The sequence below is a fragment of the Procambarus clarkii genome, chromosome 65 (genome assembly GCF_040958095.1).
Source record: "Procambarus clarkii isolate CNS0578487 chromosome 65, FALCON_Pclarkii_2.0, whole genome shotgun sequence".
Lineage (NCBI taxonomy): Eukaryota > Metazoa > Arthropoda > Malacostraca > Decapoda > Cambaridae > Procambarus > Procambarus clarkii.
The window spans coordinates 5,489,849-5,503,749 of NC_091214.1; the positions used below are offsets into that span (position 1 = coordinate 5,489,849).

At 46.3% G+C, this 13,901-nt stretch overlaps 1 protein-coding gene across 2 annotated transcripts in view; it reads left to right on the top strand.

Moving 5' to 3' along the window:
• The window catches only part of LOC123770982 (protein lifeguard 4), a 43,128-nt gene that overhangs the window by 8,814 nt on the left and 20,413 nt on the right, over positions 1 to 13,901 (top strand). For both annotated transcript variants that reach the window (XM_045763152.2, XM_069309401.1), the window contains exons 2-3: positions 2,556 to 2,730; positions 9,165 to 9,356. In XM_045763152.2, the coding sequence (XP_045619108.2) occupies positions 2,556 to 2,730; positions 9,165 to 9,356 (367 nt within the window). The remainder of the gene's footprint in view (positions 1 to 2,555; positions 2,731 to 9,164; positions 9,357 to 13,901) is intronic.

Genomic DNA, 13,901 nt, shown 5'->3' on the forward strand with positions numbered 1-13,901 from the left:
GATGCACGCAGCATGAGCTAACAGCACTGCTGTTCAGCTTGTGACCACAGCATCGCCTAAAAATGCCATAATATACTTGTTCATGCTATTATGTAACGATGATATTATTACAGAAGACCCCTGACTGTGATAAAACTGACCAGGGTTCTGATAATAGCAGGATTGTGGTGATATTTAGCGCTGTGCGCCATGGAGGGAGGAGTAATGCTGTGGGAGGGAGGGTGGTGGCGATGTCTTCTGACTGTGTGTGGCCACCTTTTATTGACTGCACTCACTATACCAGCTTAGTGGTTCGCTATGGTGAACACAAATGTAGATACTTAAATATAACATGTGTATAGAGGGTATAAACAGCAAGAGGAGTAAGTTGGGAGCCGCCATTTTGGTGAGGGCGGTGGCGTCGTCTGCACGACGCCACCGTGCAGACGACGGTGTTGTTTACTGGTTACCACGATGGTCTTTGGGCACCATACCAGTTTACTTCTACAAGTATCGTGAATAAAACAGGTAGATATTTATATATAATGTGTGTACAGTATATAGCGTAATAACACCACAAACAGTATTGTTGGAGGAGAAATATTAGTGCGTCTGGCCTTGAGGGCGGCAGCCATCAGCTGACTGTGTGAGGTCCTTCGTCTTTGTGCCTTTACTCACCATACAAGCTTAGATGTACAGTTATGGTGAACAAAACATGTAAATACTTATATATAACGTCTGTATATAAAAGCAAAAACAGTATGGTGGGTGGAGAATGGTGGCAAGTCAGGTGAGGTGAGGGAGGGAGGGAGTGGCAGCCAGTGGCGGACTGCCACTGCCACTCAGCATACCAACTTAGTGGTTCGTTATGGTGAACACAAATGTAGATACTTATATATAGCATCTGTATATAGTGAATAAAAGCAAAAACAATATTGTGGGAGGAGAATGTGGGTGAGTCAGGTGACTTGAGGGAGAGCGTGAGTGGCTGGCTGGTACATGGCGGTCACTCCTCGTTACTTTTTGACTCATAATAGCAACTTAGTGGTTCGTTACGGTGAACAAAACATGCAGATACTTATATATAACCTGTGTATATAGTGTAATAACCGACAAAGTATTTGTTCACTGATTGATGAACATAATTGAATCAACAATATGCAAACCATATTTTTGAGTACAGCGATGATTCACTCATTTTATTATATAAATATATCAAACTACACACTATTGAATAATATTACAGCAAAAAAACTACGAAAAATCAATCAGAGACATTGAAATAATTAGGTAATTATCTTTTTGTGGCAACTCCGGCTTGACAGCTGGCGATCAACAGACTGCCTGGGATGCACGCTGAGTCAGCACCTGTTTTTTGCCAGACTTCCCCGCCCTATAGCGGGCAATATATGCCACTTACGATTTTTTTATTATTTTTCCCATGATCAGTGAACACAAATTAACAGATTAGCAAGATTTTTTTTTTTTTTTTTTTTTTTTTTTTTTTTTTTTTTTTTTTTTTTTTTTTTTTTTTTTTTTTTTTTTTTTTTTTTTTTTTTTTTTTTTTTTTCAAAATTACATGCGCCTGTGGGGAACAAAGGATATTATACCCCTAGCATGTTAAGGGTTAACCACTTAACTGCGCCAGCCGAGTATTCTCGGTCGGCGGGAAACTGCGCCAACTGAGAAAAGTCTCTTTGATTTTTTCGTACCCATTCTAAATGTGTGCGAGGTTGGTTGTATACAAAATGGACTCGTAGGACCTCCAGTGAGAGGCAGCTATCTTGGAAAAAATTTCCAGAATGCCCTAGGGCTGCTGGCTGGGTTAGTACTGAATGAGCAACCATGGGTGGCGCACGCGCCTCTGGCTCCCAAACACCTGTCTGATGCAGTGTTAAAAGATAACTCTCTGTCGGTGAAATTCAAACCTTATTGTTTGAAGAACATGAGGGTCATAATATTGGTGAAGCTAGGTGTAATAGGGACCTAACACAAAGGTCAGGTGCGAGTGATACAGCATCTATGAGGACGATATATCCAGTTGTAGCTCGGAGTGTCACCCTTGCAATCGTATGCTATCTCAAATTTATTTAGATGATACATAGATGAATCGTTTTCTGCATTCAGTGATGATGCATCTGATACAAATTGCATAGATGAACAGTGTTAGCCATGGTGGTGTTTTCCATAGATATTTTAAAAAATACCTGAATCTTTTCCTAATTGACGGACACTCTTTACATTAAAAAACAAATAATACTACATTGGAAATACATAAAACAAATAATTGAAAATATATTTGTGGCAACATCCGGTGCTTGAATGACCCGCGCGACCGTGTCTGGGTGATTCACGCACGGGCGACCAGCCCCTGATGACGTCACAGCGCACCCTGTCCACGTCCCCACAGCCAAAGTAAGTGGAATTTGGTATTTATTTTTACATAGACATGTTCAAGGAAGGGAATTTATCATTTTACGAAGAAAAAAAAGAATTTTTGGGGAACTTTATTTCATGCGCACCGTGGGAATTTCACAATAAACTCGGTGGTTAATAAAACTAATAAATTGTTCCAGGGTTTCTACGCAAAGTGTATGGACTGCTGTCAGTGCAGCTGTTAGTTACTACAGTTGTGGCGGCAGCATTTGCTTACACTCCAGTTCTTCGTGAAGCCATTCATGCCAACCCATGGATGCTTATAATGTGCCTACCTCTTGCCATTGGACTCCTGATTGCTCTCCATGTGAAGAGGTAAATACACCAAAATGGTTCACTTTAACTATGCTTCTGTTTGTATATATGCTACACTGTGTACTTTATATTCTTTGCTTGTAAAATTTCAAGTTGAGATTGTCAATGTTGCACGCAAAATTATATATTTCTAGGGGGAGCCCCTTCGGCTCCTCAGAGCTTATCCAGACTGATATACTAATATCAGACTTTGGCATCAGTCCTGTGTATGGAGTTCTGTGGGCCTACCGGGGACCACGAGCCATAACCTGGCCCCCTTAAAGAGGCATGGGGAGCAATGGCCTATAGAAACCCCCATGTGGTTGGAAGCATTCTATGTCTGTTATCGACCGGGTTAGACACCCAGAAAGGTAAGCGTCCCAAAACAAACCCCCTATTATGGTGAAAATTGCTACCAAAAGCCGAACAAGTGGATAGAACTCCCCAAAAAGAAATGAGCAAATGAGCATGATGTCACACGTCATCGCACCGCTGTCTGCGTAGCTCCCCCTCCCCGGGAGGGGAAAAGGGGGAAGCCCCAGACCCCCACCTGGCTATCCTCCCTTCAGTTCTGAGGCTGATGCTATAGGCAACTGTCGTGTGCTCCAGCTCCAGTGGTTGTTTCAACACCGGACCTAGTGTGTTGGTGACTGTCTTCTAGGTGGTGCGTGAGCCGGGAGTGATTCCCCAGTACTCGGGCTGCATGCGCCTACGGTTTCCTTCCCTATGTGCTCTGTAATTACTGCCTTTGGGGCTTGGGGTTACTTTCCCCAAATTCCTTGGGTTCTGCCTCTGCTTGCTTTTCGACTGCCCTCTGTGTGTTCTAGGGTGTTCAGTCTCCCTTGTTTGCCTTAGGATGAGGGGCAGTTTTGCACCGGCAGGGGCACATGGTACTGCACAGCATATTTTCACCAATCAAAGCGGCCAGCTCAGTTCCTCCTGGGTACGCTGTCCTCTTGAGGTTTTTTCTTTTTCTTTTTCTTTGTCTGCCTTGGTTCTTGCCCCCTGTATACTGAGTACTCTTCCTTCTTTCTTTCTCACAAATGATGGCCTCCGAAACACTATCACCCTTTAACTCCTTGTCATATCCAGTTACTATCCAGTTATTATCCATAGTTTTGTCGTGTATCTACGTCAAGTGTTTGTGGTCTTTGTTTCATCATTGTTCTTACGCCTCTTGCCACTTTAGCACTCATAATGTCCTTTTTCTTCTTTAGTATAGTGCATATTCAGGCAATGAGTCAAAATAACGTGGCTAAATTATGTTGACCAGATCACACACTAGAAGGTGAAGGGACAACGATGCTTCAGTCCATCCTGGACCATTCTCAAGTCGATTGTGATGAGGAAGTAGATGCAGGCAATAAATAGGCAAGAGCGGTGAGGAGCAAAGAAAGATGTAGTAGAGGGGATAGTAGTAGGAATAAGAACTGCAGAGGGCCTATTGGCCCATACGAGGCAGCTCCTATTAAAACCACCGAATGAGAGGAGATAGCAATAGGAATAAGAAGAGGATAGTAAGGGAATGTAAGAGAAAAAACAATGAACAGAAAAAAGAGAGAGGAGAGAAAGAAAAGGAAAGAGAAAGAAAGATAAATGGAAGGGTAAGCTTATGTTAGGTCACGTTTGTTAGAAAGATTAGAGCATTTAAGTATATACTTTGAAAGGGAAGAGTCCACAGCAACAAAGACAGGACTCAAGTTCATGTTGGGTACATTGTGTATTAGAGCCGATTCAACAAGACGGCGTCTGTGTAGAGTAGAGGCAGGAAAGATTATTTTGTAGGAAGACCAATCAATAGGATGATTGGAATCCCTCACATGACAGAAGTGAGCATTGTTAGTAAGAGAAGAGAGTTAAGTCTGCAGACACTAACAATTCGTCATGGGTTGCTGGCACGAGGGATCTGTGGCTCCCCCTTCCCCCTCCCGGGGAGGGAGGAGCTGCTCAGACAGCAGCGCGGTGACATAGTGACGTCATGCTCGTTAGCTTGCTTTCATTTTGGGAGTTCTGTCCACTAGTTCAGCTCTCGGTAGCAATTTCTTAACCAGAATAGGGGTTGTTTAGGGATGCTTACCTTTCTGGGTGCCTGACCCAGTCGATGGTAGGCATAGAATGCTTCCAACCACATGAGGGGTTTCTATAGGCCATTGCTCCTCGTGCCTCTCTGAGGGGGCCAGGTTCTGGCTCGTGGTCCCCGGTATGCCTGTGAACTCCATACACATGCCTGATGCCACGGGACTTCTCTGTCATATTCCCCTCTTCTTGGAGTTCTGCACGACTTTTGGTCTCGGGTGCGACTGGGCCTTTCTATGCCTTCGTCATTTGTGCTTGCTTCTGTGTTCTTGAAGATTCAGGATGATTTTTGCTCCTTCCTGTATTATTGGAACGTCTGTCATCTTTTGGTGAGGCTTCCCTCCGGTCCTTTCTAGGGCTTGTTGTTGGTCCTCTTCCATGCTTCCTCTTGGTTTTTGGCCCTGTCTCATTCTTTTGTTCATGTATCTTCTCTCCATGCTATGTCTTGGCACTGCTCGTTTTCCTTCCATATTCCTGGTCCGGGTTGCCAGGTTGGGCTACTGGTGGCCCGATTGGGTTCCAATTCGATTCATTGTTTTTATTAAATGATCCGGCTATGTGTGTCGTTGCTTACTCCTTTTTGGCTTCTGTTCTCGTACGTTGGGCTGTTTCTTCTCTTAAGTGAATCACTCGGGATATAAACTGTTGGGGTACTTTTCTTTAGTGTCCTGCGCATGCGCCGTGGGAGTTTTTTTTTTGGTTCGGGCGGTGTGCACCAGTGCTGGTGTTCTCCATCCATTTTCTTTAGAGTGCTTTGCCTCTGGCTCTTTTTATTCTCCAGTCCGTGGCCCGTTGCTCCTAGGGGTGTTCTGGAGTGCCGCTATGGGGAGGATGCCAGGTTTTCCCTGCGTTTTGGGTGGGGAGGCGCCTCCTTCGCCTCTCCCCTCCTCTTCTCCTGCATGAGTGGCTCTGCCCTGCTTCCGCAGGTGGTGCTCCCGGTTTTCTCTGCTGCGGGTGCACGATACCCTTACCGCCCCCGGCGGCACCAACCTTGTAAAGTTGTCATGACCCTTCTGTGCCTATGTTCTGCAGGTGAGTTTATGCGGTCTGGCGTCTCCTTCGTCCAGGCTCTGGTTCATTTTTTGAGGGTACAAATGGGAGTACATATGTACATGAAAACATAGAACATACAAACAGGGATGCCTGCAGCAGGCCTATTGGCCCATACGTGGCAGCTCTTGTTCCTAACCTCCGGATTCAAACATCAGAACACAGGTGACTGCAGGAGGTCTCTTGGCCCATATGAGGCGGCTCCTGACTATGCCCCTCCAGTCCCTCTCCTATGCATGTCCGCCCATGCTTGAATTTCGGGGCCCCACCTCCAACGTGTTCCAAGGTGCAAAGGTGGAGGTGCCTGATATGTGGTACATGTTCCTGTGTCGAGGGTGTTATGTGGTGACTTTTGCTGTGGTTTTGATACTGCGGTTGCGTGTTGGGGTATGGTTGTTGTGTTTTGTTTGGCCCTTCTGTGCTTCTTCCTGGGGCCTTCTTTGTTTGGGTTCTTTGTTCCCATGATTTTCTGGGTCCCTCATTCCTTGACGGTCTTGCTGAACCAGGCTTCGCTTTTCCATATACATTGGATTCTCTGTACTCCCCTAGTGGTCCTCACTTAGTTGTGCTTGCTGGGGATGAGCTTTGACTCTTGGTCCCGCCTCTCGCCTGTCATTCGACTTCTTTACAGGCTCTTGAGCCTTGTAGGTGCTCTTATCTGCACTTGATGCTGGGTGTGGGGTTGGCTTCTGCCACATCCCTTCCACATGCATTCTTATTGTCTCCTACTCTGACACTGGTATGCTTCTTCTTCTCTTTTCTACGGCTCATTTGGGCGTTCTATTCAACATGTTTCCCCCGTTACGTGTGCCCCATGTGGTCCTTGGTTTGTATTTCTCTATCCGGTCACATCCTCTGAGGATTTTGCTTGTGGTGGTCATGACCCCTCTGGATCTTCAGTCTCCCGATGACGTGTTGGTCCAGCGGTTTTTGGTATTGGTCCTGTCCCTTCATTCCCGTTTGCTGCCTACCTTCTTCGTTCCTCAGCTTCCTTTTGTCCTACACGTTGTGTGTTTTGTTTGTGTCTTTTGACTCTCTTATTGCCAGGTTTCGATTCTGATTCCTGGCTTTCCCGGCCTGTTGGCGTTTTCGGAGTCTCACGGTGTCCCTTCTCTGGAGTCAGTCAGGGTTTTGGTTTCCTACCTCCTGGCGGCTTGCTGGCGTTGGGATGTTTTTTGGTACAGCAGACATTCCATCTCCATGTTTGCCGGCTCGTTCGGCTCTGCCTCGAGTCTCGTCTTCTGTTTGTGGTCAGGTGGCTTCGTTGCTGGTGTCCCACCTGCATGTTTCTTCTTGGCGGCGGTGTGGGTCTTTTTGGCGGTCCTACCTTTTCCTTCTGTCCCTTTTTAGGTGGCTGTGTTCTGTTGGCATTGTCTTGTTCCTCTCTTGGGGGGGGGGGGCATTATTTTGCCTCATACTGTTGCCTCGTTTCGCACGGCGCTGGCGAAGCCACTTCCACTTGCTTTCGGTATTGATGTTACTTCAAAGCCGTTCTGCAAGCTGTCTCGTGCATTCTTTCACCTCCTGCCTGCTCATGAGCCGCCTATGCCGTCAGTCGGGGCGGTAGGTTTGTTCATCTGCAGCCGTCTCCTCCTTATCTGGCAAAGAGCGAGACTGCTGCTTTCCAGAAGGGTCCTTGTGTTTTTGATGCATGGTTGGTTATGCCGGGGTTGCATCGTGTTTTGTGGCCCGTGGCGGTTCTCCACTGTTATTTGCGCGCCTCGGCTTCTGTGTCCGTGGACGCGTTTTGGGTTGCTCTGGTTTCCCGTCTTCCCTGTTCACGGGTGTGGGTTTCCCAGGTCGTCCGCAGGATTCTTACAGCTAGCCAGCCTGCGGTCTATCCCCGTGCTCGTACGTTGCTCTTGCTGCCGTCTTTGGCAACGTGACCTGGTTTGACATTCGGGCCCGGGGTTTTTTGGCGGTCGAACGGGGTCCTGGCTGCTCGTTATCTCATACACGTTCCTGGGCCTAGTCGGGCCTGTGTCGCCTTGGGTTGGCGGTTGCAGCCAGTTGTTTCGGTTTTGAGTTGCGGAGCGAGCAGCGACCACCTCCCGGATGAGTCCTTCTATTTTCCTCTGTGGGTAGTTAGCTCCGGGGAGCCGACAGGGCTCCCCCCAGAAAACCAGCGGTAAATGTAATGAAACGCCAATTTCTGGAGCCAGATTCACGAAAGCACTCATGCAAGCACTTACGAATGTGTACGTCTTTCCTCAACCTTTGACTGGTTTGGTTACATTTATTATACAGTTTACAAGCATGAAAACTTCCCATTCAACTGTTGTTATTGTTATAAACAGCCTCCTGATGCTTCGGAGCTCATTAACTGTTTAATAATTGGAAATAAAGCTGTCAAAGATTGATAAAAGATGTACAGGTTCGTAATCGTTTGCGTAAGTGCTTTCGTGAATCTGGCCCCTGGGTGTGACCCGGAGGCTCCCCGGCATCCCTCCCTCCCTCCCTCCCTCCTGGTCGGCGGTTTTCGCGTTTTCTTTACATCAAGCCTCAGAACTGGGGTGTGGATCGCCAGCGTGGGGGTATGGGGCTTCCCCTTCTCCGTCCCGGGAAGGTAGGGAGCTGCACAGACAGCGGCGCGGTGACGTGTGACGTCATGCTAGTTTGCTCGTTTCTTTTAGGGGAGTTCTATCCACTTGTTCGGCTTTTGGTAGCAATTTTAACCAGAATAGGGGTTTGTTTTGGGACGCTTACCTTTCTGGGTGTCCGACCCGGTCGATGGCAGACACAGAATGCTTCCAACCACACGGGGGTTTCTATAGGCCATTGCTCCCCTTGCCTCTCTGAGGGGGCCAGGTTCTGGCTCGAGGTCCCCGGTAGGCCCACAGAACTCCCTACACATGACTGATGCCAAAGTCTGACATTAGCATATCAGCCTGTATTGCTCTGAGGAGCCTTTGGGTCACACCCAGAAAATGGCATTTCATTACATTAAATGCTTTTTTTTTTTTTTTTTACATTTCTTTCCAGTTGGACGAATTCTTGTTCTAAACTGACTTCCCAATTCCTAATCCTTTTCTACCAAGCCCTCTTTCTACCTATAAAGTTCTAAAGATCCTTTGTTATCCATTTTGGTTTAATATTATTCGATCTATTATAATTGAATAATAATATAATAGATTTTTGTAGCTCCATAGTGGCTGCTTAAAAAGAAAAAAGAAATGTATGGCCTGAGGACAAGGAAGGGTATACCATGCTCTCTTGTAATGTATTTGAGGCATACCTACTTTGAATATATATTTAACATTAGATTTATATATTTATAATTAATGACATTTGTTTAAGGTTGTAGTTATTTTAATACAATTGTCTTTCAGACATCATGTGCCCATCAACTTCATGTTACTGGCGGCATTTACTGTGATTGAGGCCATCACTGTGGGAGTCGCAGTGAGTATGTACGATGCAGAAGTGGCTGTGAAGGCATTCTCTCTGACCTTGATCATCACAGGTGGTCTTACTGCTTACACTTTCCAAACTAAGAGAGACTTCACAAACATGGGAGCTGGGTGAGTCATTACCTGTTACCCCAATACTTGTATGTATATCTTTTAAAAATAATCGTTAATATCTATAGATGTGATTCTTAAATATATATTAACAGTGGAATTTCAATTCGGTGAACATGGATTTGGGGAATCTCTGGCTGGAATGCACACTTGCCAGGTCGGATTTATTCGCCCAATTCAACGAACAAGGGTTTGCTGAAGCTGGAGATGTGCAGATTTGCTTAAGATGTTGGGCAGAGTTCGCAGACTTGGAAATATTGCCCATCATATCATAGGTTAAAATGAAAGATTTCCTTTGTGAAATGAGCCCATAGAGCATGGGAAATTTAAGGATATGAATGATAACTCTAATATAGTGTAAAAAATAAATTAGAAATGTGAGAAGAAAATATTGAAAAATTTATGAATCAACTCTAGGGGAAAAAATTGACAGGTTCATTACGTAAATGTGACCGTATTTTGTTTATGCTCACCAATAAGTGAAGTAATTACCTAAGTGTAGTTACAGGATGAGAGCTACGGTCGTGGTGTCCCGTCTTCCCAGCACTCTTTGTCATATAACGCTTTGAAACTACTGACAGTCTTGGCCTCCACCACCACCTCACCTCGCTTGTTCCAACCGTCTACCACTCTGTTTGCGAAAGTGAATTTTCTTATATTTCTTCGGCATCTGTGTTTAGCTAGTTTAAATCTATGACCTCTTGTTCATAAAGTTCCAGGTCTCAGGAAATCTTCCCTATCAATTTTATCAATTCCTGTTACTATTTTGTATGTATTGATCATATCACCTCTTTTTCTTCTGTCTTTTAGTTTTGGCATATTTAATGCCTCTAACCTCTCCTCGTAGCTCTTACCCTTCAGTTCTGGGAGCCACTTAGTAGCATGTCTTTGCACCTTTTCCAGTTTGTTGATGTGCTTCTTAAGATATGGGCACCACACAACTGCTGCATATTCTAGCTTTGGCCTAACAAAAGTTGTGAACAATTTCTTTAGTATATCGCCATCCATGTATTTAAAAGCCATTCTGAAGTTAGAAAGCGTGGCATAGGCTCCTCGTACAATATTCTTTATGTGGTCCTCAGGTGATAGTTTTCTATCTAGAACACCCCTAGATCTCTTTCTTTATCAGAATTCTTTAACACTTTTGCCCGGGCATGACGCAGCATTGCGTCATCCATTTACTGTCAGTAATGGCGGGGATGACGCAGCATTGCGTCATCCACTTTCAATAATCGCCAAAAATCAGGTTTTTATCCGATTTTTTGGGGACTGGTTTTAAAATGCGCGCCAATGTCTTCCCATTTTCTTTGTTGAGCCTAGTGGCCCTCAGGCGGCTTGGCATACGCCGTGGGCCCATTGTTTTCGCTCCACTGTTGTGACCAATGTCGCCTCCCCTCGCATCTTAAACGTGTGAACATTTCGGCTATTTTCCGTGGCTATATTTCTTACTGCGGCTTTAGAAACTATCTACACTTACTCCACGATGGATAGTGATCATGAACAAGGCCCTTCCAGGAAGAAAATTGCGAAAGAAAGGCTTGAAAAGGGCGGGAATTGGGAGTGTAGCTGGAAGGCTTCTGAGCGCTCACTTGCGGCTAACGCGTGGCCCGTCTTCAACTCGTCGGCGGTTGGAGCGTGACCAGGTTTTTTATTTTATATGCTAATGTTCCTCTAGAGAATTCTATTGCGAACCCATTGAGACTAAAATGAAAGACCTAGGACAAAAATTGAGGTGACCAGAGTGAAAATAGTGAAAACATTTTATCGCATTTGCGCGCTCCTGGGTAACTCGTTCGCACTTTCTCTGTTTGCTGCGGGTAATTAGCTGGGCTTTTGGAGTTTATATGCATTTAGTGCTGTAGAGAATTCTATTGCGAACACAATGATACCAAATTTAATCTCGTAGGACGAGAATTAAGGTGACAAAGTTGAAGAGAGTATACACTTTTCAGAATTTACGCGCGCTCCCGTGACACCCTGGGTCCCATATCGCACAGTTGAGGGGTGGCGCGCGGGGTACGCCAAAGTGTTAAAGATTTTTCACATAATATATAGGTTGTGTGGGGTCTATGTTCTCCTATTCCACATTCCATAACATGGCATTTATTAACATTAAATTCTATTTACCAAGTGGTGCTCCATATACTTATTTTGTCCAGGTCATCTTGAAGGGCATAACAATCATCTAAGTTTCTTATCTTTCCTATTATCTTAGCATCATCAGCAAACATGTTCATATAATTCTGTATACCAACTGGTAGATCATTTATGTACACAATAAACATCACTGGTGCAAGAACTGAACCCTGTGGTACTCCACTTGGGGCATTTCTCCAGTCCGATACATTGCCTCTGATCACAGCCCTCATTTTTCTATCAGTCAGAAAATTTTTCATCCATGTTAGAAGCTTACCTGTCACCCCTCCAATATTTTCCAGTTTCCAGAACAACCTCTTATGTGGAACTCTGTCGAAAGCCTTTTTTAGGTCCAGATAGATGCAGTCAACCCAACCATCTCTTTCCTGTAATATCTCTGTTACTCGATCATAGAAACTGAGTAAATTCGATACACAGGATCTTCCAGATCGAAAACCATACTGTCTGTCTGATATTATATCATTTCTCTCCAAGTGTTCTACCCATTTAGTTTGAATTATTTTTTCCAATATTTTGACTATTACACTTATCAATGATACCGGTCTATAATTAAGGCGGTGACGGTGGTCCAGGTTTACCTGGGGGATGATTTTGAGCATCTTATTGAATGTGTCTTCGCTCTTTTGCGGGATGTTGGCGCGGTGCAACTCCATGTGCAGGTTCCTTCCCTGTCAGCTTAGGACTTGCATGCTCGTTGCTTTTTTACTTCGGTCCTGCATTTCTTTTCCCTCCTGGAACGTCTTCAGATTGGCTTGCGGAGGATGTAAAGGCAGGCGCTTGGGGCTGTTCCGGGGTCTGGCGCCTTGGTCTCAGCTGTTCGAGCATCGTCTGACATGTTGAAGCTGTTTGCGCTGATCCTGTGTGGGGCGTTGCTGCGTTTTTTCGCTGCACGTTTTGTGTGTCAACAGGCGGTCCTTGCTTCCTCCTTGGAATCCGCTTGGGCCCTGGATCTTGGGTTGTCTTCTCCCTTTTGTCCTCTACTTTATTAGGCTTCTGCGGTTGAGCGTTATATTCAGGCGGCTTCTACTACTTGCCGCCCTATGTCTGAGTTGTTGATGCTCCAGGGAAACCAAGGGGTTCCTTCCCGGTGGGGTCGTGCCAGGGCTCACGGTTCCTTTCGTCTGGGTAGGCCACAGGTGTCGGGTTCGGCGCCAGTGCCGCATGCAGTCCCACCTGTGCCTGGTCGGCGTGGTGTTCGCTGTGCATGCAGGTTGGGTTCTCGTAAGGGGCGGCGGCACTTTCACGGTTCGCCCCATTGACGGGGCAATGGGGGGAGGCTTGCTCTGTATTCTCATGCCTGGTCTCATGATTTGTGGGCGTTTCAGGTCGTTTCTCGCAACCTGCAGTAGCGTTGGGTGGCTCCTCCTCCTTCGGGGCTGATGGGGCAGGCTTCCTCTCCTGCACTCTGTTGGGTCATCTTGGAGTGGGTGTGCTTGGGCGTGGTCGAATCGACGACGTCCCTCAGATGGGTTTCCTGCCTGTTTCTAGTTCCGAAATGGGACTGTGCGGACCTGCGGTTCATTCTGGACTTGTCCCTTCTGAACCCTTGGGTTTCTTGCCCCTCGTTTCAGATGACCACTCTGTCCCAGGTCCAACTTCTGTTGGAGTCAGGCGCTTGGATGGTGTCCCTGGACATCAAGGACGCGTATTGGCAGGTCCCTATTCATTTGGGGTTCAGGGACTGGCTTGGTTTTGTTGTGGGGCATCAGTGCTACCGCTTTCGTTGTCTCCCTTTCGGGTTGAATCTGGCGCCTCACGTGTTCACACGCCTTAGCTGGGTCGTGGTGACCCGTCAGCGTCTGTTAGGTGTTTGGGAGTTGGCTTACCTCGATGACTGGCTGGTTTGGGCTCCCAGTCGGTCCTCGTGTCTGCTCGCCAGGGATTTGGTACTTTCCCAGCTCGCCGGGTTCGGGTTCCTGGTGAACTGGCGGAAGTCCCGTCTGGCTCTCTCCCAGGTTCGGTCCTGGCTGGGTTTTGTGTGGGACTTTAGGACCGCTTTCTTGTCTCTTCTTCTGGAGTCTCTCCTTCAGCTGCGGTCTCGCCTGTGTCTGTTTCTGAGGGGCTCCCGGGTCACCCGGAGGTTGCTCGACGGTTTGTGCGGCAGCCTGAACTTCACGATGTTGGTCTACCCGCCGGATCAGGTTTGGCTTAGTCGACTGTTCTGGTTCCTTCTGGGACGTCCCTTCCGCCTCTCTCGTGATCGCTGGGTTCGATCAGATTTGAACAGTGTTAGCGGCTTCTATGGTGGTGTTTTCCATAGATATTTTCAATTATAGCTGAATCTTTTCTTGACTGACAGACACTGTTTGAGGCTGGCTGAATCTCTTCCTGTGTGGGACCTTACAAAGTGATCAATCTTTTCAAGACTACCTTATGTTTTACAAGCAT